The sequence below is a fragment of the Oryza brachyantha genome, chromosome 7 (genome assembly GCF_000231095.2).
Source record: "Oryza brachyantha chromosome 7, ObraRS2, whole genome shotgun sequence".
Classification (NCBI taxonomy): domain Eukaryota; kingdom Viridiplantae; phylum Streptophyta; class Magnoliopsida; order Poales; family Poaceae; genus Oryza; species Oryza brachyantha.
Window position 1 is genome coordinate 6,008,688 of NC_023169.2, and position 22,019 is coordinate 6,030,706.

At 49.2% G+C, this 22,019-nt stretch overlaps 1 protein-coding gene across 1 annotated transcript; it reads left to right on the forward strand.

Annotated features, from left to right (window-relative positions):
- The first annotated feature begins 18,334 nt into the window (after nucleotides 1-18,334).
- Nucleotides 18,335-20,581, forward strand: LOC102704904 (myb-related protein Zm1-like). The gene is made up of 3 exons (XM_006658406.1): nucleotides 18,335-18,621; nucleotides 18,730-18,856; nucleotides 19,739-20,581. The coding sequence occupies exons 1-3, from the start codon at nucleotides 18,335-18,337 to the stop codon at nucleotides 20,579-20,581; spliced, it is 1,257 nt and encodes a 418-aa protein (XP_006658469.1).
- Nucleotides 20,582-22,019: the final 1,438 nt, after the last annotated feature.

Below are 22,019 nucleotides of genomic sequence, written 5' to 3' on the forward strand. Positions count from 1 at the left end.
ACTCCTAATAGATAAAAGGAAATAACAAACTCTATCTCTAACACGACACACGTCTCCTAATGGATAAAAAGAAATAATAAGTCTTGATCGGACTCTAACTAATAGATAAAGAAAAAATCCTAAACTAACTCTAACTACTAGATAAAATTACGCCGCCAAGTCTTGGTCTTCACGATTCCTTCTTGAATTCGGACTCTTCTAGAAAAGATTTTCATCTGCTGATTGTGCCTCTCCCTAACCGAATCCACTAAGGTAATTTTCCAAATTTTGGCGTTAACACATACCACTGGAATTGAATCACGAAACTCATCCATAGTTGCACATTCGCCCGGAATTTCCTCCGGATCGAGATTATTTGCATCCGCCTCGACAGGCACATAATTTGGGTCCTGATCACATTGAGCGAAATCCTTGTCAAGAATACCACTAACCATCATGAAATTATGCAATGCACAACATGCAACTATGATTCGACTTAGCTTGTGAGGTGCGTAGGCTAGGATCTTATTCAACATCTGCCAAACAACCTTTCTATCACATTTCGTAGAGAAGAGTGAGCATAGTTAAAGGTCTCTTCTTTACCTTGTGGTGCACCGACACACTCCTTTTGTTGATACTTCGTTCTCTTATATGGAGCAAGGTATCCTGGCCTATTAGCATACCCAGAATCAACTAGGTAGTACTTCCCTACAAAATAGAGAACATCATGTCAGTAATGGTTTCAATGTTCAACAATCAACATGTACGAAGTAGCAAGAAAGGAATGTAGCACCTACAGGGGTTATGGAAATAGACGTATGTACATCGATATTGCATCTGCAAGCACTCTCATGTCATGTACAGATCCAGGCCAACTAGCAAGTACAAAAGTGAATCTCAAGTCAAAATTGCAAACGGCCATGACATTTTGTGTTGTCATATCTTAGCGACTCATGTATTGCTCCACCTTATTACCTGGGACCACACATGGTACATGACTCCCATCTATGGCTCCAATGCAATTCTTTAAGTACAGATAGAACCTATGTGATTCCTTAATCTATGATCCATCTCCGTGAAGTGTAGGTCCCGTGGCTTAATGACATCACTAGCAAGCTTGGTCATGGACTGTAAAACTTTGTTGAACATTCTACTAAAAGTACCCGAAGACCTCTTAAACTTGTGTTCCGCTTGATGAACAAACTGTGGTCCCCCTACCATTCAAAGGAACAAACTAAGTGCTTCTAAGGACGTTGACTTTGCACTAGATTTTAGGCCGTACGACTCGACGAACAGATCATGAAGTCGATAAAACATACGTGGACTCATTCTAAACATGTTGTAGCACCTCTGCCTATACATTCAATTTGTCATTGACCCATTCCAAGTCAGATATTTTAGGTGTCCTATATTGGCCCCTATTAAGGTGCTTGTTAATGTGGACAGCAAGGTGGCACATACCAATCAGCCATGTCGCATGAGCATTAAATGTGGTTATGAACGCAACAACTACCTCCTCGGCGCCATCGTCGCAGATATCCTAGTCTTCATCCTCTTCCAATGCATTACCGCGAACATGCTGCACTGCAAAATACGTTGCATCGATACATCGATTGAACAACAAATATGCTTGAGGACGAGAGATGAACTGTTACAAACCAGCACCAACTTAGCGAATTTCAATACCAACTATGCCCATGTTATTGTCATTGCACACATAGTTCACACATATGTCCATACATGACAACAACGTAGCAAAAGCCCTCAGCAACGCATAACACATAAATGAGAATAGGAGACCTAGTTGTTGATGCTGGCATGTGTCTTGATCATAATAAGTCATCCTTCGGGGTTAGTGTCAATGAACAAGTCCATGGCGTTTTCCTTCTTGATGATCTCGACAACCCTAAGGAACAAGGTAGGGGTGTGGCTTCGATCAACTCCACACTCCTTGGCCAGCTTGTTGACAAGCTTGACCTTCTCCGCACGGCAAGAGATGTGCTTATCATATTTGGCCACCCGGTTCTCCAGGATGGTATGCAGAGACTGAAATTGGCTGCGAGCCATCTCCTGGTAATCATTCAATTTGTTGTACATGGCAAGAACAGTTGGACTCTTCGACCTTTTCCTCGGGCTTGAACCAGCTGTAGTTATGTTGGTTGCTCGCTTATGGTTGTGGCTCCTTGGAGTGAGATCTTCGTCTTCATTTTCGAAATCGTCGTCCTCATCAGAGCTTTTGTCACACCCGGAGTTTCGTCCTAAGCCTAAATCGTAAAAAGAAATCCGTAAATAACAATTGGCTTAATTAACTCAGGAAAAATCCCTCTAAAAGGAATTAATTCAATTAAATCGAGGCTCGCAAATCGACTAACAGGATTTAAATTCAAATTGCAGAAGTATAAAATTTGGCCAAACAAATTAATTTAAAACTCGGCAAAAGTGGGGTTTTCCTTTTTCCCTCCTTTTTCCTTTCTTTTTCCCTTCCTTCTCAAATTGGGCCGAAGTCCAATTTTCCTCCCTCTCTCTTTTTCTTTTTTCTTTTTCTTTTTCTTTTTCTTTTCCTTCCCGGGACGGCCCAGCCGAGCCGGCCCACAGCCTCCTCCTCGGCCGGCCCAGCCGCGCCGGCCGCTCCCCTCCGCCCGCGCGCGCCCCGCCTGGGCCGCCCCTCGGCCCAGCTAGCCGCTCGCCCGCGTCGCGAGTCCGCGTCGCCTCCCTCCTCTCTCTCGCGCCACTGACAGGTGGGGCCCACCTGTCAGTGACTGTTTCGCGCCCGCGCCCGCGCCGCGCCGCGTCCGAGCCGGACTCCGCGCCGTCGCCGCAACCGCCGCCGCCGCAACGGCCGCCGCCGAGACCGCGTCGTCGCCGACTCGGTCTCCAACCTCCGCCCGCCCTAGCCGGTGCCGCCACCCTATAAATCCCGAGTCGCCGCGCGCCGTCGCTCGTTTTCCGTCGTCGCTCGAGTCGCCGCCGCGCTGCCGCCGTTCGCCGCCGCCGCGCAATCTCGCCACCAGTCACCGGTCGTCACCGCCTAGCCGCGTCATCGTCTCCGCCTCGGTGTCGCCGACCTTTCCCGGGCTCTCGTCATCGCCGGTGGACGTCTCGCACCCGCCGCAGCTCCTCCGAGCTCATCGCCGCCGCGTCTCGCCCGTCGCCGGCACCCGTCGATCTCCGCCGCCGTTGCCGATCTCCCGCTCCGCCCGCGTCGTCACCTCCGCCTCGGTCTCGCCGACCCACCCGCGCTCTCGCCGCCGCCGGTGAGCATCCCCATCCTCCTCCCCTCTCTCTCCCCCTTTCCGGCCGACCGCCGCCGGGTCGCGCGCCGTCGCCGGACGAGGCCGAAGCTCGCCGCTCCCGCCGGCCGCCGTGGTCGTCGTCGCCTCCGCGTTGCCACCGTCTGGCCGCCGTTGCTTGCGCCCGTGCGTGCCGTGCCGTCGCCGCTCGCCAGTCGCCGTCGCCGCTGTCCTTCCACCGTCGCCGTGCGTCGCCGCCTCGGCCGTCGTCGCCGTCGCGCCGTCGCCGCTCGCCGGTCGTCGCCGTCGCGTCGTCGCGCCGCCGTCGCCGTGCGCCGCCGCCGCCGCCGCCGCGTCGCCCGCCGCTCCCGCCGGTCGCCGCCGTCCGCCCGAGCCGCGCTCTGCTCCCCTTCTCTCTGTTCCCTCTCGCTGACGAGTGGGCCCCACCCGTCAGTCACCCCGCGCCCCCCTTCCTCTCTCCTCGCGTGGGACCCGCGTGTCAGTCTCTCCCTCTCCCCTTCTCTCACCGACAGGTGGTCCCCACCTGTCAGCCGTCAGCTTCCTCTCTCCTCGCAGCAGCCCCATTAATTGCGCAATAATTGATTTAGGACTTTTCTGTTTAGCTAAAAACCCAAAAAACTTCTAAAATTCATAAGTAATTCATCTAGTCTCCGTTTAGGTCCATTCAAATTTCATTAAATTCATAAAATTATCAAGAATCCATTAAAAATAGTTTCTTTTGCTGTTCCAGTAGAGTTTGTGCCTGTTTTATTTATTTTTGTGCTTTGTCGCTTAGATTCGGACCCCGCCGAAGAGCCGGTTTACTTCGAGATCGTCGCCGAAGTTCCCCCAGGGCCAGAGCAAGGCAAGTGACACTCATCCTTGAACATATTGAACCCATTATTGCAAATTCCCCGCTTTATTTATTCCAAATATGCATTGTTTTAGTTAAAGTATTTACTTTATGCTATTTTCGGGTAAACCTTATTATTATGTCGTTGTTTATCCAACTTTGTTCATTGCTGGACCAGGGGTAACTTGATTAGAGTCAGGCCTAGGTTAATGCTTAGCCATGCTTAGAACAAATAGCTCATGGGATAACATTTAATTATGCTTAGTTCTGAATAGCCGAGATAATGATTCACTACCCGGTACGGGTTAATGTCAACTAAAATATTGATAATGGTGGGCTGTGGGTGCATGGTTTTGAGAGTCGCACCTATGGCGATTAAGGACCGGTTCACTGGAAACCCTGGAAGTCATTAAGTGCTAACCACATGCCGAAATGGGTAAGGTGGGATTTGGAGCATGACTTCGAACTATTTGACGTACCCAGGCAAGGGTAGGCGTGATGGAGTATGGACGGGCAATCGTGGTGTAACGAAAGCTTCTCCTGCTTCCGGATCTACCAAGGCACAAGAGGGGACTGCCCGACTTGGTGTAAAGGAGGGGGTGAAACCTGAAGTGTGGTACGATTAAATAGGGAGGGTTGTGTAACGGGTCCTATCACGGTCTCCTTTCCGGTATGCCGTGGTGGTATGTCGGCGCACGTTCAAGTGTAGTGGAGTCGTGTCTTGTGGGTACAGTAGTACACCTCTGATCAGAGTATAAACTATTCGAATAGCCGTGCCCACGGTTACGGGCGAGCTCCCAGCTTCACTGTGATTAGTGAACCATAATAACTTGAATAAATTGGTTATCTCTCGGGACTACTGCAACGTGGTGTAACGTTGAGTAGTGGTTGGGCCTGTTGCAACGTGGTGAAACGTTGTACAGTGTTGTGGTACTTTACAACTGCTGTTTATTTATGTTTTACTGTACTTAATTACCTTTGTTCTGTTAAGCTCTGTTATTTATTTAAACTGCTGCTTTATTGCAACTAACCCTAGCCTGTCCTTGTTAACCCTTATGCATCATTTACTTTTGCCCCCTTGTCCGTGTTACTTGTTGAGTACGGTGGTTTGTACTCAGTCTTGCTTAACTTTCCCAACCCAGAGCTAGAAGCAGAGTCCGATGGAGGTGCCTCTCAGGAGTGAGCTGTTCCGCCGTCGAAGTGTTGCCTGTGGACTGGAGCCGTACCCGCTGGAGCTAGTCTACCCTTTTTCTTTCCGCTGCATTTCCGCTAGAATAAGTGTAATTTTCAGTTGTTTCTAAGAACGATGGTTATGTAATCAACGTTGTCTTTTTGTGTACCCTGGCTGGTCCTGGACAGGGATTTAATACACAATTAAGTTCAGAAATTCATGTGAGAAATTTCTGGGCGTGACAGCTTTCGCAGTCGATAGGCTCAGTTGCACCTACAACATAAGATGTGGATCCATCGACTGCGACTCCCTAAAATATCCTATCCATTTCAGGAAGATAAACGAGAAGACATGCCTTGAATTTCTTCCAATCGAGATGTCCCTGCAAACATGGCTATCGGAGATGTGGGCCTGGGGGTATCCCCTGTGCGCCATCGGCACGCGATGGTGACAACTCGACGCTTGAGGCCCCTAAAAGGAGGGGCAAAGAGGTCGGGGCTTTCATTGTCAAGGCCACGTGCCCCGGGGTCGGGCTCGAAAGGATGGTGGTAGGCAGGGATCCAAGGAGAGGTCGGCCTTCAGACCCACCACGTGTCGGGCACAGCCACAGGGCATGTCACACCCGGAGTTTAATCCCAAGCCTAAATTCGTAAAAGAAATTCATAAATAATAATTGGCTTAATTAACTCAGGAAAAATCCCTCCAAAAAATTAATTTAATTAAATCGAGGTTCCAAATCAATTAACTGGATTTAAACTTAAATTACAGAGTATAAAATTTTGCCCAAAAATTAATTTAAAATTCGGCAAAAGTGGGGTTTCCCTTTTTCCCTCCTTTTTCTTTCTTTTTCCCTTCCTCCTCAAATTGGGCCGAAGTCCAATTTGCCTCCCTTCTTTTTCCTTCTTTCTCCTCTTTTCTTTTTTCCCCTCCTCCTTCCCGAGCCGGCCCAGCCGAGCCGACCCATCTCCCCGCTCGGCTAGCCCAGCCGAGCCGGCCGCTCCCCTCCACGCGTGCGCGCCCTCTTTCCTTCGCCTGGGCCGTCGGCCTAGCTCGCCCATGCGGCGCCAAGTCCGCAACACCCCCGCTCCGCACTGGCCGCGCCCGAGTCCACCTCACCGCTGAACCGGACTCCGCTCACCGCCCGCAACGGCCGCCGCTAAATCCGCCACCGGAGCCGACTCGGTCTCCACCGGCCGTCCCGCCCTAGCCGGTGCCTCCTCCCCTATATAACCCCCTCACACGAGCGCCGCCGCCGCCCTTTCTCCGTCCGCACGAACCGCCGCCGCGCCCTCCTCCGCCACCGCCGTAGTCCATCTCGCCGCCCGCGCCTCGCCACACTCGTCGCTAGCTGTCACCCCGTGTCCCGCCGTCTCGCCGACTTGCTGCCGCCGTCCCAGTCGCCGGTGAGCCGTCACCGCTTTACCTCTCCCTCTTTTTCCTCCCCGGGGGCCGTCGTCAAGGTCATCGTCGCCGCCGCACGCTTGTGGGCCTGGGTCCTCGCCGTCGTCCCTCCGCTCGCCGACACCCTCGCCTCGCCGTCGCCGACGCAACCCCATCGACGCCGGAGCGCCGCCTCCGTCCTGCCGTGCCGCCGACATCGTCCTCCTCGAGCCGCCGCCATCCTCCCTTTCGCGCCGCCGCTCCTAGTGTCGTCGCCGGTCGCCGCCCGCCGCCTGTCGCCGCCCTCCGCGCCGGACGTCGCCGCCTTCCTCTGCTTGGCCGGCGCCGTCCTCCCCTCTCTGCCCCAGGTCACCAACCGGTGGTCGCCACCGGCCGGGCCTCCCATGCCTCTCTCCTCTCTCTTTCGGGTGGGCCCGGCATGTCAACCAGCCAGCCTCCCCCTCCCCACACTCTTCCCTGTGGGCCCCATCTGTCATCCCCTCGCCTGTCACGTCCAGAAATTCCTCACACGAATTTCTGAACTTAATTGTGTATTAAATCCCTGTCCAGGACCAGCCAGGGTACACAAAAAGACAACGTTGATTACATAACCATCGTTCTTAGAAACAACTGAAAATAACACTTATTCTAGCGGAAATGCAGCGGAAAGAAAAAGGTAGACTAGCTCCAGCGGGTACAGCTCTAGTCCACAGGCAAAGCTTCGACGGTAGATCAGCTCACTCCTGAGAGACACCTCCATCGGACTCAACTTCTAGCTCTGAAGGGGAAATTAGGCAAGGCTGAGTACAAACCACCGTACTCAACAAGTAACACGGAAAAGAGGATAATAAATGATGCATAAGGATTATCAAGGGCAGGCTAGGGTTAGTTGCAATAAAGCAGCAGTTAAACAAATAACAGAGATTAAAAAGAATAAAGGTAATTGAATACAGTAAAGGATAAGTAAATAACAGTTGTAAAATACCACAACACTGTCCAACGTTACACCACGTTGCAACAGGCCCAACCGCTACTCAACGTTACACCACGTTGTAGTAGTCCCGAGAGAAAAACCAGTTTACTCAAGTTATTAGAGGTTAAGTAATCACAATGAAGCTGGGAGCTCGCCCGTAACCGTGGGCATGACTATTCGAATAGATTATACTCTGATCAGAGGTGCACTACTGTACCCACAAGACACGACTCCACTACACTTGAACGTGCGCCGACATAGCACCATGGTATACCAAAAAGGAGACCGTGATAGGACCCGTTACACAACCCTCCCAATTTAATCGTACCACACTTCAGGTTTCACCCCCTCCTTTACACCAAGTCGGGCAGTCCCTTCTTATGCCTTGGTAGATCCGGAAGCAGCAGAGGCTTTCGTTACACCACGATTGCCCGTGCATACTCCATCACGCCTACCCTTGCCTCGGTACGTCAAATAGTTCGAAGTCATGCTCCAAATCCCACCTTACCCATTTCGGCATGTGGTTAGCACTTAATTACTTCCAGGGTTTTCTGTGAACCAGTCCTTAATTGCCATGGGTGCGACTCTCAAAACCATGCACCCACATCCCACCATCATCAATATTTTAGTTGGCATTAACCCGAACCGGGTAATGAATCATTATTACAGCTATTCAGAACTAAGCATGATTAAATGTGATCCCATGAGCTACTTGTTCTAAGCACGGCTAAGCATTAACCTAGGCCTAACTCTAATCAAATTACCCTTGGTCTAGCAATGAATAAAGTTGGATAATCAACGGCATAATAATAAGGTTTACCCAAAAAATAAATACAGTAAATACTTTAATCAAAACAATGCATATTTGAATAAAGAAATCGGGGAGTTTGCAATAATGGGTTCAATATGATCAAAGATGTGTGCCACTTGCCTTGCTCTGGCTCCTGGGGAACTTCGGCGACGATCTCGAAGTAAACCGGCTCTTCGGCGGGGTCCGAATATAAGCGACAAAGCACAAAAATAAATAAAACAGGCACAAACTCTACTGAAACAGCAAAAGACTAGATGAATTACTTATGAATTTTAGAAGTTTTCTGGGTTTCTTAACTAAACAGAAAAGTCCTAAATCAATTGCGCAATTAATGGGGCTGCTGACGTCAGCGAGGAGAGAGGACGCGCTGACGGCTGACAGGTAGGGGCCACTTGTCGGTGGGAGAGAGGGGAGAGGAGAGGCTGACAGGTGGGCCCGGGAGGAGAGAGGGAGGAGGGGCGCGGGGCAACTGACGGGTGGCTCCTGCTCGTCAGCGAGGGGGAAACAGAGAGGGGGAGGAGAGCGCGGCCAGCGGCGGGAGCTTCGGGCGGTGCGACGGCGACCGAGGGACGGTGGCACGATGGCGGCGCTAGCGGACGGCGGCGGTGACACGACGACGGCGACGCGGCGACGACTGCGCATGAATCGGCAACGCAAGGGCGCGGCCGAGAGGGGGAGCGGTGGCCGTCCAACACGACGGCGATGAACGCGCGACGCGCGCACGGCGGCGAGAGGTGGCAATGGGTGCCGGCAGCGGCGGCACGGCGACGAGGCGTGGCGGTGGAGAGGATGAAGGAGCGGCGAAGGGCGCGGGGTGCCCTCCGGCGGCGATGGGAACCGGAGGAGGGTTGGTGACGCCGAGGCGGAGGCGATGACGCGGCTGGACGGCGACGACGGGCGGCCGGCAGCGAGATCGAACGGCGGCGGCGAACGGCGGGGCACAGCGGTGGCTCGGGCGGAGAGGAAAAAGTGGGCGACGGCGCGGCGGCTGTGAGGATTTATAGCGCGGGGAGACCGGCTAGGGCGGGGCGGAGGTTGGAGACCGAGTCAGGCGCGACGAGGACTCGGCGGCGGCCGTTGCGGCGGCGGCGGTCGCGGCGCGGCGGCGAACTCGAACCCGGCACGGCGTGGCGCGGCGCGCTGGTGAGGACCTTGCGGGCAGTGGCGCGAGGGAGGAGGGAGGCGGCGCGGACCTTGCGGGCGCGGCGCGCGAGCTGGGCCGAGCGGCGGCCCAGGCGGAGGGAGGAGGCGCGCGCGGGAAGAGGCCGGCTCGGCTGGGCCGGCCTAGAGGGAGTGGTGGGCCGGCTCGGCTGGGCCGGCCCTGGAAGGAGGAGAGGAAAAAGAAAAAAAAGAAAAAAGAAAAGGAAAGGGAGGAAAATTGGACTTCGGCCCAATTTGAGAAGGAAGGGAAAAAGAAAGGAAAAAGGAGGGAAAAAGGAAAACCCCACTTTTGCCGAGTTTTAAATTGATCTGTTTGGCCAAATTTTATACTTCTCCAATTTGAATTTAAATCCAGTTAGTCGATTTGCGAGCCTCGATTTAATTAAATTAAGTTCTTTTAGAGGGATTTTTCCTGAGTTAATTAAACCAATTGTTATTTACGGATTTCTTTTACGATTTTAGACTTAGGACAAAACTCCGGGTGTGACATCGCCTCCCCTCTCTCCCAGCGACAAGTGGCCCCCACCTTTAGCCGCCACCTCCCCTCCGTAGACGTCAGCGCTGTCACACACGGAGTTCTGTCCTAAGCCTAAAATCGTAAAAGAAATCCGTAAATAACAATTGGCTTAATTAACTCAGGAAGAATCCCTCTAAAAGGAATTAATTTAACTAAATCGAGGCTCGCAAATCGACTGACTGGATTTAAATTCAAATTGCAGAAGTATAAAATTTGGCCAAACAAATTAAGTTTAAAACTCGGCAAAAGTGGGGTTTTCCTTTTTCCCTCCTTTTTCCTTTCTTTTTCCCTTCCTTCTCAAATTGGGCCGAAGTCCAATTTTCCTCCCTCCCTTTTTCTTTTTCTTTTTCTTCCTCCCCGGGCCGACCCAGCTGAGCCAGCCCACCACTTCCCCTCGCCCGGCCCAGTCAACCGGCCGCTCCCCCGCCCCGCGCGCGCCCTGCCTGGGCCGCCGCCCAGCCCAGCTCGCCGCGTCGCCCGCGCCCGCGAGTCCGCACCGCCTCCCTACTTACTCGCGCCACTGACAGGTGGGGCCCACCTGTCAGTGACCGCCTCCCCGCCAACGCCAGCGCCCGCGCCGCGCCGCGCCGAGTCCCAGTCCGTGCCGCCGCCGCAACGGTCGCCGCCGAGACCGCGTCGTACCCGACACGGTCTCCAATCTCCGCCCGCCCTAGCCAGCGCCGCCACCCTTTAAATCCCGGGCCGCCGCCCGCCGTTGCCCACTTTCCGCCTCCGCCCGAGTCGCCGCCGCGCTGTCGTCGTTCGTCGCCGCCGGTTGATCTCGCCGCCAGCCGCCGGACGTCGTCGTCCAGCTGCGTCACCGCCTCTGCCTCGCTGTTGCCGACTTGCTGCCGCCCTCGTCGCCGCCAGGGAGCCTCCCCAGCGCCGCGCATCCCTTCGCCGCCCCGTCGCCGCCGTGTCCGGCCTCCTCGCCGTCACCAACCGATCTCCGCCGCCACCGCCGATCTTCCGCTCCTACCCGCGTCACCACCTCCGCCTCGATCTTGCCGACTCGTCCGCACGGTCGCCGCCGCCGGTGAGCGTCTCCCTTCACCTCCCCTCTCTCTCTCCCTTCCTGGCCGACCGCCGCCGAGCCGCACGCCGTCGTCGGACAGGTGCGGAGCTCGTCCCCGCCGTCGCCTGCTGCGGTCATCGTCGCCTTCGCGAGGCCGTCGTCAAGCCGCCGTCATCCGCGCCCGTCCGCGTCCACGCTCGCCGCCTGGTCGTCGTCGTCGCACCAGTCCGCTGCCGCCGCCTTGCTCGGCTGCGCCGCGTGCGCCGCCGTCTCGGTTGTCCGCCCCGTCGCCGGTCGCCGGTCGTCGCCGTCGCGCCGTCGCGCCGTCATTGTCGTACCGTGCGCCGCCACCGTGCGACGCCGCTCCCGCCGCCGCCAGCTCCCGCCGCCGGCCGCGCTCTCCGCTCCCCTCCTCTCTGTTCCAGCCTCGCTGACGAGCGGGCCCCACTCGTCAGTCGCCACCGTGCCCTCCGTTCCTCTCTCTCCTCCCCGAGCCCGCGTGTCAGTCTCTTCCTCCCCTCTCTCTCACTGATAGGTGGTCCCCACCTGTCAGCCGTCAGCCTCCTCTCTCCTCGCTGACGTCAGCAGCCCCATTAATTGCGCAATAATTGATTTAGGACTTTTCTGTTTAGCTAAAAACCCAGAAAACTTCTAAAATTCATAAGTAATTCATCTAGTCTCCGTTTAGGTCCATTCAAATTTCATTAAATTCATAAAATTGTCAAGAATCCATTAAAAATAGTTTCTTTTGCTGTTTCAGTAGAGTTTGTGCCTGTTTATTTATTTTTGTGCTTTGTCGCTTAGATTCGGACCCCGCCGAAGAGCCGGTTTACTTCGAGATCGTCGCCGAAGTTCCCCTAGGGCCAGAGCCAGGCAAGTGGCACTCACCTTTGATCATATTGAACCCATTATTGCAAATTCCCCGCTTTATTAATTCAAATATGCATTGTTTTAACCAAAGTATTTACTGTATGTTATTTTCCGGGTAAACCTTATTATTATGCCGTTGTTTATCCAACTTTATTCACTGCTGGACCAGGGGTAAATTGATTAGCGTGAGGCCTAGGTTAATGCTTAGCCGTGCTTAGAACAAATAGCTCATGGGATCTTATTTAATCATGCTTAGTTCTGAATAGCTGAGATATTAATTCATTACCCGGTTCGGGTTACTGTCAACTAAAATATTGATAATGGTGGGCTGTGGGTGCATGGTTTTGAGAGTCGCACCCATGGTAATTAAGGACCGGTTCACGGGAAACCCTGGATGTAATTAAGTGCTAACCACATGCCGAAATGGGTAAGGTGGGATTTGAAGCATGACTTCGAACTATTTGACGTACCGTGGCAAGGGTAGGCGTGATGGAGTATGGACGGGCAATCGTGGTGTAACGAAAGCCTCTGCTGCTTCCGGATCTGCCAAGGCACAAGAGGGGACTGCCCGACTTGGTGTAAAGGAGGGGGTCAAACCTGAAGTGTGGTACGATTAAATAGGGAGGGTTGTGTAACGGGTCCTATCCCGGTCTCCTTTCCGGTATACCATGGTAGTATGTCGGTGCACGTTCAAGTGTAGTGGTGTCGTGTCTTGTGGGTACAGTAGTACACCTCTGATCAGAGTTTAAACTATTCGAATAGCCGTGCCCACGCTTACGGCGTGCTCCCAGCCTCACTGTGATTAGTGAGCCTCTAATAACTTGAGTAATTGGTTTCTCACTCGGGACTACTGCAACGTGGTGTAACGTTGAGTAGTGGTTGGGCCTGTTACAACGTGGTGTAACGTTGGACAGTGTTGTGGTACTTTACAACTGTTATTTACTTATGCTATACTGTATGCAATTACTGTTATTCTTTTAATCTCTGTTATTTGTTTAACTGCTGCTTTATTACAACTAACCCTAGCCTGTCCTTGTTAATCCCTATGCATCATTTATTTCCCCCTTGTTCGTGTTACTTGTTGAGTACGGTGGTTCATGCTCAGCCTTGCTTAACTTTGCCCACCAGAGATAGAAGTTGAGTCCGATGGAGGTGCCTCTCAGGAGTGAGCTGATTCGCCGTCGAAGCGTTGCCTGTGGACTGGAGCCTTACTCGCTGGAGCTAGTCTACCTTTTTCTTTCCGCTGCATTTCCGTTAGAATAAGTGTAATTTTTAGTTGTTTCTAAGAACGATGGTTATGTAATCAACATTGTCTTTTTGTGTACCCTGGCTGGTCCTGGACAGGGATTTAATACACAATTAAGTTCAGAAACTCATGCGAGGAATTTCTGGGCGTGACAAGCGGCCCACTTAATTGCGCAATAATTGATTTAGGACTTTTCTATTTACCTTAAAAACCTAGAAAACTTCTAAAATTCATATCTAATTCATGTAGTCTTCGTTTAGGTCCATTCAAATTTCATTAAATTCATAAAATAATCAAGAATCGATTAAAAATACTTTTTTTACTGTTTCAGTAGAGTTTGTGCCTGTTTTATTTATTTTTGTGCTTTGTCGCTTAGATTCGGACCCCGCCGAAGAGCCGGTTTATTTCGAGATCATCGCTGAAGTTCCCCAAGGACCAGAGCAAGGCAAGTGGCACTCATATTTGATCATATTGAACCTATTATTGCAAATTTCTCACTTTATTTATTCAAATATGCATTGTTTTAATTAAAGTATTTACTGTATTTATTTTCCAGGTAATCCTTATTGTCACGCCGTTGTTTATCTAACTTTATTCATGCTAGACCAGGGGTAACTTGATTAGTGTTAGGCCTAGGTTAATGCTTAGTCGTGCTTAGATCAAGTAGCTCATGGGATCACTTATTAATCATGATTAGCTCTGAATAGCTGTAATAATGAATCATTACCCGGTTCGGGTTAATGCCAACTAAAATATTGCTAATGGTGGGCCGTGGGTGCATGGTTTTGAGAGTCGCACCTATGGTAAGTAAGGACCAGTTCGCAGGAAACCCTGAAAGTTATTTCCGTGCTAACCACAAGCTAGAATGGGCAACGGTGGGATTTGGAGTGTAATTGCGAACTATTCGACGTACCCAGGCAAGGGTGAGCGGGATAGAGTATAGATGGGAGTCGTGGTGTAACGATGGCCTATGTTGCTTCCGGATTCACCTAGGCACAAAAGTAGGCTGCCCAACTTGGTTTAAAGGAGGGGGCGAAACCTGAAGTGTGGTGTGATTGAATAGGGAGGGTTATGCGACGGGTCCTATCATAGTTCCCTTTTCGGTATGCCATGGTGGTATGTCGGCGCACGTTCAAGTATAGTGGGACAATGTCTTATGGGTACGGTAGTACACCTCTGACCAGAGTAAATCTATTCGAATAGCCGTGCCCACGGTTAAAGGCGAGCTGCCAGCTTCACTGTGATTAGTGAACCTTTAATGACTTGGGTAAACTGGCTTTCACTCGGGACTACTGCAGCGTGGCGTAACATTGAGTAGTGGTTGGGTCTGTCGCAATGTGGTGTAACGTTGGACAGTGTTGTGGTATTTTACAACTGTTATTTACTTATTCTTTAATTTATTTAATTACCTTCATTCAATTCAATCTCTGTTATTTATTTAATTGTTGTTTATTGCAACTAACCCTAGCCTGTCCTTGATGACCCTTATGTATCATTTATTACCCTCTTTTCCGTGCTGCTTGTTGAGTACGGTGGTTTGTACTCAGTCTTGCTCAATTTCCCCCTCCAGAGCTAGAAGTTGAGTCCGATGCAGGTGACTCTCAGGAGTGAGCTGGTCTGCCGTCGAAGTTTGCCTGTGGACTGGAGCCATACCCGCTAGAGCTAGTCTACCCTATCTTTCTGCTGCATTTTCGTTAGAATAAGTGTTATTTTCAGTTGTTTATAAGAACGATGGTTATGTAATCAACATTGTCTATTTGTGTACCCTGGCTGGTCCTAGACAGGGATTTTAATACACAAGTAAGTTCAGAAATTCGTGTGAGGAATTTCTGGGCGTGACAGGGCACCACATGGCCACATTTATTGGGGCAATAGGAGGGTACCTGGTGCTATGCACCATCATCATGATGGGTGAAGAGGCATGCCTGCCCTGCATTAAATGAGGAGCAGGTGCGCAGCTCATCCCTATCTTCCTAGTCTGCAGCCACTCGGACATTTTGTTGGGGCGTCTTAAACACGTCGTGCCTTGCAACTTGAGTTTGGAATAGATTTCGCTGCATCTTTCGAGATTGGTTACGCAGGTCGACATGTGATTGACTCGCACGTCAATTTTTCTCTTCTTGCTCTTAGCGTTCACGTTCATCTTGGAGTCAGTGCTTTTTAGCCAGTCTGGCCACCTCTTCCTCTTGTTGTCGTTTCTCGGTGTTGTCCAAGGGTGGATGGGCCGTGGAGAAAATCTCCCTTTGTGGTACGAAGCTTCTGGTGCTACTACGAGTGTTAGAGGCGCTGACTAATGCAACCGACACCAACTCTAGGTTGATATCCACCTCCATTGGAACGGCGTCATGTTCAGCCTGCTGGTCGACTGACTTTGGAGATGGCATCTCAGTATCATGTAACCCGGATTGGATATGAGTTTGATCTGGTGCCTCGTTGTTGGGCTCAAACTAGCAAACCTCATTACCGAACTCAGAAGAGCTAGAGGCAGTATACGACAGCACGTTGAATTGGTTAGTTTGGAGTCAAATTTGACCAAACTTGAAGTTGAACCCTGTGTGAACATCCTTTTCATGATGTCGGAGTTGAACTCCATCGAGCTTCACTAAAAGAATTGCCTTGAAGAAAAAAGAGCACACCCCTGCCTGTCGCGCCAACTGTCGACGATTGGTGTTGGCAATAAAACTATAGGGTAGCTACCAGGCTAGGAACTCGATGGTTAGGATGAAGACAAAGGTGTTTACCCAGGTTCAGGCTCTCGATTGGCGAGATAATAACCTAATCATGCTTGGCAATTGTATTGGATGTATGATCGTGTGTCCCCTCAAGGGATGCCCTGTACCACCTTATATAGTGGGTGGTAGAGACCTAATCTGATAAGACTAAGATCTATCCTAATTTTGTCACAACTCGGATCTAGTATGTGTGGCATGCAATCCGATAGTTATGCAACTTCTGTTGATACCATATAGATATAATTTCCTTCTTATTCGGTACCTCTATGACCGTATGTATACATGTAGTCTACGGATACCCCTAGTATAGGTATCCCACGGTATGTATGATTTATTAGCCTTTAGTCCTACTCCAGACCTTTTGGTTGAAACCAAAAGTTCACGTAAGTTTCTCGGTTGAACTAAAATCTAGAAGTTCAATGTCTTCTATTTTTTTCTCTAATGGTTAGATTCTTGGGGTGCAAGTGAAAAGTGCTACTAAGCTTAAAATCCATCCTTTAAGCACTCCAGTCTTCGCCAAGGCAGATCTATAAGGTTGGTTTTTGCCTCCACAAGGGAAAGATGATATATGACTAAAAACCAAACTCAACATGTGTGGTCGCTTGGTGAGGAAAATGATTGAAAAGACCCATCCTTCAAGGCCCCTCAATGGAAACGTAATATTATTTGATTCGAACTCCACAAAAAAATTGTTTGTCTTCGTGCTCTCACTTGTGTTAATGTTTTCTTTGTGCATTGGTTTTACCTAATCTACATGTTTTCTTCTTTGATCTAGTTGGTAACCTCATATTCAGCTTATGTTCATCCTTTGTGACCTTTGAGTTTAAGTGGAAGTAGATTTCTTAGTTTGAAATAAGTTGTTTGTGTGATTATCCACCTTGTCACCGGTAATTCTCCTAGAAGTTCAAGATTATGTATTCCACACAAGTGTTTGATTTTCAAAAACATCTATTCACCCTCTCCAGACAACACCAAGAGTACACCCATAGATGAGACCGCGATCGATCTTCGAGTACATCCATAGCCGACTCGTCAGTGCATGTTGAACCACATTGAGCAAGACCCAACCAGTTCTCACCTGCAAGGAATAGGGATGTTCGTCAACCTGACCAAACTGAGTGAACTATTTTGTTAGCTTGGGACAAACATCTCAAACTCGAGGTGTAGGGGCAACCTTCACTACTGCTGGATATGCAACAACATTGACACATTAGTCTTAGTACATGTTTTCATTAATATGACAAATAATCTCTATTACGTGCCAATATTATAAACACCAAATCTCTAATAAATCCACTGAATGTAGTTCATTTGTTATGTTATTATATAGATATAGTTAACAGCCACCCTTCTTAGCTGGTTTTTTCCTTAACACTTCTAGAGATAAAAAACTCCAAGTATGTAAGTCATGATAACATAATAAGATCATCTTTACTGCACTTTGGTTCAAGTTGACCTCTCGAAGGACTAGTCATCCATCATGCTCATGTTGAAGCAATGGTGATACTACTTAATGGTGCCTAGGGTAGGTAGGCTTGTTCAAACACTAGCCTAGGGAAAATCATGGCAAAAAAACCTAGGATTGAGCATGGTCCGAGCACAACAATTCATAAAAACAAAGTCTGCGCTCAACTTAGCTTGACCCGACCCCAAGCTTTCTTAGGTCGGGCTAAGCTTTTTTAGGCTTTCTTGGGTTTCAATATCTAGGCCTGAGCTCGACACGGTGCATGCTCGGGTCGTGCTGTGCTTGGGCTTTTACTGGCTAGACTGGATCGGGCCAACCTGGACATGTCTAGTTTGAACAGGCTTACTGGCAAGCGTAACATTCTAATTCATGCTTGGTACGGGATGCACACATTCTAGTTCATGCTTGGTACGGGATGCACACATTTTCTATTTCATGCTTGGTACGGGATGCACACGTTCTACTACATGCTTGGTATGGGATCCATACCTATGTGCATTGCATGTCTTGTAGATACAACCATATATCCTGTGCAACAAATGAGCATTTTAGGCATGCCTCTCTAGCCATAATAGCATACTATCTTTAGTTTGATCAATGTTTATCCTACTGGCAACCCAACACCACTATTGACCTATACAACTAGGCCCTTTAGTGCGCTAGCTAGCTAGCCTCTTATGATGTTGCACACACTTGGGCGTATATGGAACGTTATACTCTAGCTTTTTTGTGGTCGTTAGATCGCACGAAAGATGAACGACCGATGTGTCCCCTCCTCCCCTATATTATGAGGGGACTTGGGTCTCCATTTCCGCACCGAACTAATCCTCTTCTCCATTTGCTCCCTATTGCACTCATTTTCCTTTTACTAGAATATCCTTCCAACACCAACTATTCCCTTGCCTTTCTTCCTTCTTTGGACGGTGAGTTGATGGCGGCGGGTGGGAACTCCTTCCTCAACGAGGAGTTGGCGATGGCAGCTAATGGGATGTCGGGCAGGTTCTTCACAGGCTCTAGCCATGGTGGTGTTGGTAGCATAGGCATGCCTCCATCAAGCTTTGTGATGCCCGAGGAGGGCCTGGCAGCTGTCGGCTATGGAGACCTAACATCTATTCCGGTAGGTGCTAACATGGTTCCTCAACAACAACAAATACATGTTGGAGGTAGCAACGGCAATCTGGGGGTGCAAAAAGGAGTGTGGACAAGGGAAGAGGATGAGTAAGTGATATACTAACTGACTTCTAATCAGATCTCTAATCATGTTCCCTTTGGATCTTCATCCTAGCGACAAGATCTTGTACTATGGATGTGTTCTCTTGTTTGCAGAGTTCTCAGGAAATTGGTGCGACACCATGGAGTTCGCAAGTGGGCAGAAATTGCAAAGAGCCTCCCGGGTAGGATCGGGAAGCAGTGCCGCGAGAGATGGACAAACCATCTGCAGCCAGACATAAAGGTACAATCATGACCATGCTTGATCCCCTTTTTAAATACTCATGCCTTTTTTTAAGATTTACATCTTTAGAAAAACAGTACATGACCGACAATAGTCTCTCTTTGGGGTAGAGTTTATTAGACCGAATATGTGTAGATCTAAGGGATCGCAGTTCTTTCTATTGTATACTTGATTTTGAGATGGATTTTTTTGGATTTATGTAATTTTATTCCACCATTCAAAGCCGGCTAGTAATTTACTCCTAAGTAAAAGCTTAGTCATGTTGTATGTCTTTTCAAATAAGTGCAGGCGTATTTATATTAGGGCCACTAATGAATCTTGATAGGGTTCACAGTCCTGATATAGGATCAAAAACCGCTCAAATGTGTCATGTCCGGATTTCACATAAACCATTGATAAACTGACAAAACCAGTCAAGTTTGGACAAGATTTGTCAACAATTTTAAATTTAGTTTGATTTGCCAAAAACCGAATGATTTATATAATCACTTGGTACCGATTTTCTTTTTTTGTGAACCTTAAATATATGTAATTTTTGCGTACCGGTAGGGAAGAAATTGGGGAGGGTGGAGGTGCAGATTCCACCAAGATAATGGGCCGGAGTTCTTTTTCACGTGTTTTACAATACTTTTTTCTAATCATTTATGGTCTCTATTGATTATCATTTATATCTCAATAAATGTGCTCTATTTAATAACCATCAAACTGGAATCAATAGATTTCTTTTTTTTAATGCCAAAAATTTGAAAATTCAGTGACTTTCAAATCTTGATGATTGCTACCTTTAGAGTCCTTTAAATGCAGTACATTTATTTGCCAATCATATATACACATATGAATACAACTCATATTAACACATAATCGTTTGAATTTATATCGTAGAAGGACATCTGGACCGAGGACGAGGACAACATCCTCATCGAGGCGCACAAATCATATGGCAACTGCTGGTCGGTTCTCGCTAAGTTTCTCCATGGCCGGCCAGAGAACGCGATCAAGAACCACTGGAACACGACCAGGCGCAGACTGAACTCGAAGCGTCAGCTGAGGAAGAAGAACGGTAAGCATGGGGGACCCTCACCGCTTGAAGAGTACATCCGCAGCTGCATCCGCGATGAGCGTGCCCATGCAACTCGCTCCAAGACTATGCCAACGCCGCTGCCGGCGACGGCGGAGGCAGCCGGTGCAGCATTCGGCGTTGTCGGCTACGGCACCGGGCAGCTGGTCGGTGTGAGTGCCACCCCGCCGCTTGCAATGCAGGCGCCCGACAGCACCGCCACGCGTGGAACGGTGACGTTCCTCGACCTGCTGAACGGGGACTCGCCCCGCCCACAGCCGGAGACGATGAACCTGTTCCACGTGCCGGCGGCGGCGGAACCAGAGCCGCACCTCCCCACCACCGGATACTGCCTCCAGCTCGATGCGGGGGGCAACCTGTACTACGGCCGGATGCCACCGGCGCCAGTGCCGCCACATGAGATTGAGCTGCAGGCTCAAAACCTGAGCCTGTACCACCAGCCGGCGGCTTCGTTCGCCTGGAGCCACTTGGCGGACAGTGGCGCGGCGTCCAATCAGGCCAGCGGCTACTACGGTGATGCTGGAGCAGGCCCGAGTGGCGCCGGCGCCGGCGCCGACAACAATAATGTCAGCCAGATGGCATCCAGCGAGTTCATGATGCCTTCCGAGGATGAGGCCATTCTTGACCTGGCCAGGTGGACCAACTGAGCCTGCCTTCGTTTTGCATGGAGTAGTGCGAGATCATCCCTCGTTTAATAATATTTATTACTCTCTGGGTCCAAAAAAACAATTAACTTTTTGGGATGAATCGGGACAACCGGTTGTTTAGGAACGTTTCTAAAAGTTGGTTTTCTTTTGGGATGGATGAAGTATCATGTATCTCTTAGCTTAAATTTTTGTTGGATTTTATTCGGTCTGAACTCTCATCTGCATGCGTACGCAGTGTGTGTGGCTATGCAACTTTCGTTTGGAAATCTTGGTCTTGAGTCCTCCCAGTTGTTGTGGGAACCTTAATTTTGTTGTACTCTGCATACTTTTAAAGCGTCGTTTAATTTTTTCAACCTTTACTTTGTTGTATTGTGCTTATGTTTAAGGTGTCGTTTAATGTTTTGAACATTTATTTTGGTGTGTTTATTTTATTTGTTGTTCTTGTGTTTTACTTTTAGTTTCTTTCTAATAAAATGTTATATTAGTTTTATGTTGTTGAGTGGGAATTGTTAGTGCCTGGTGCATAGTACCAGATGTGTATAAATTTATGGACACAAGGTAAAAATGTCTGGTACATTGTTTGAGCTATGTCAAAATGGTATTTCGCATTATACAAGATGTGGATACTAGCCTATTAGGCTCATAGATTGCGTCTTGGAGAAGGTATGCTATATCCCTTAGAATGTGTATTTTCTTCTTGGAAGAAAGAACTGAAATTTTCAACAAAGCGTAAGGACCAACGTCTCTGAAATTCTAAACCGCACGCTATCTAACCTTTAACTTTACAAACCTCTTGTTTTAACCCTTCTACCTAAGGTCTTACTGGCACAACTCTGGCTCTAGTTTCATCTCTTCTACAGCCAGACCCAGCCAAATGGTTTTTAGCTCCGTGCAAAATAAATATGTAGCAGGTTAAAGTGATGTAGAAAAATGAATACAAAAGTGGAGCTAGATTGAAGAAGCTCCACTTTAGACTTGGCTCTATAGGCTCCTCTCCATCGGAACAATAGGGTCGTTATGCTTATTACTGACCTTGTTGAACGAGTTGGACCCCACCAACAAACGCTAAAGGATTTCATCATATGATACGCTGACATGACGGGCCAGTTAACATTAAAACAATATAAGACTAGGAGTATGTAGCATGAACAAATCTTTTTAAGTTCTGAGTTGATTGTACTCTACAGTGAAGTTAAATCAACTCAGAACTTAAAAGATTAAGGTGAACTAACCAAGCTAATTCCTTATCCACTTCATTCCTTAACCAAAACATTAATTTGTTAAGGTGAACTAACCAAGCTACCTTGTGAAGTTTAAGGATGTAAAAATAGGCTTTAATTTGAAGAGGACATGGTCTTTCAAGGATGTAAAAATATACTTTAATTTGAAGAGTACGTGGTTTTCATTTGTGTGTACAAGTGGATAAGGACTAGCTTGG

Coding starts and splice junctions, on each gene's coding strand:
- LOC102704904 (XM_006658406.1), top strand. CDS start 18,335: ATGGCGGCGGGTGGGAACTCCTTCCTCAACGAGGAGTTGGCGATGGCA. Junction 18,622..18,729: donor TGGACAAGGGAAGAGGATGA/GTAAGTGATATA, acceptor TCTTGTTTGCAG/AGTTCTCAGGAAATTGGTGC. Junction 18,857..19,738: donor ATCTGCAGCCAGACATAAAG/GTACAATCATGA, acceptor TTTATATCGTAG/AAGGACATCTGGACCGAGGA.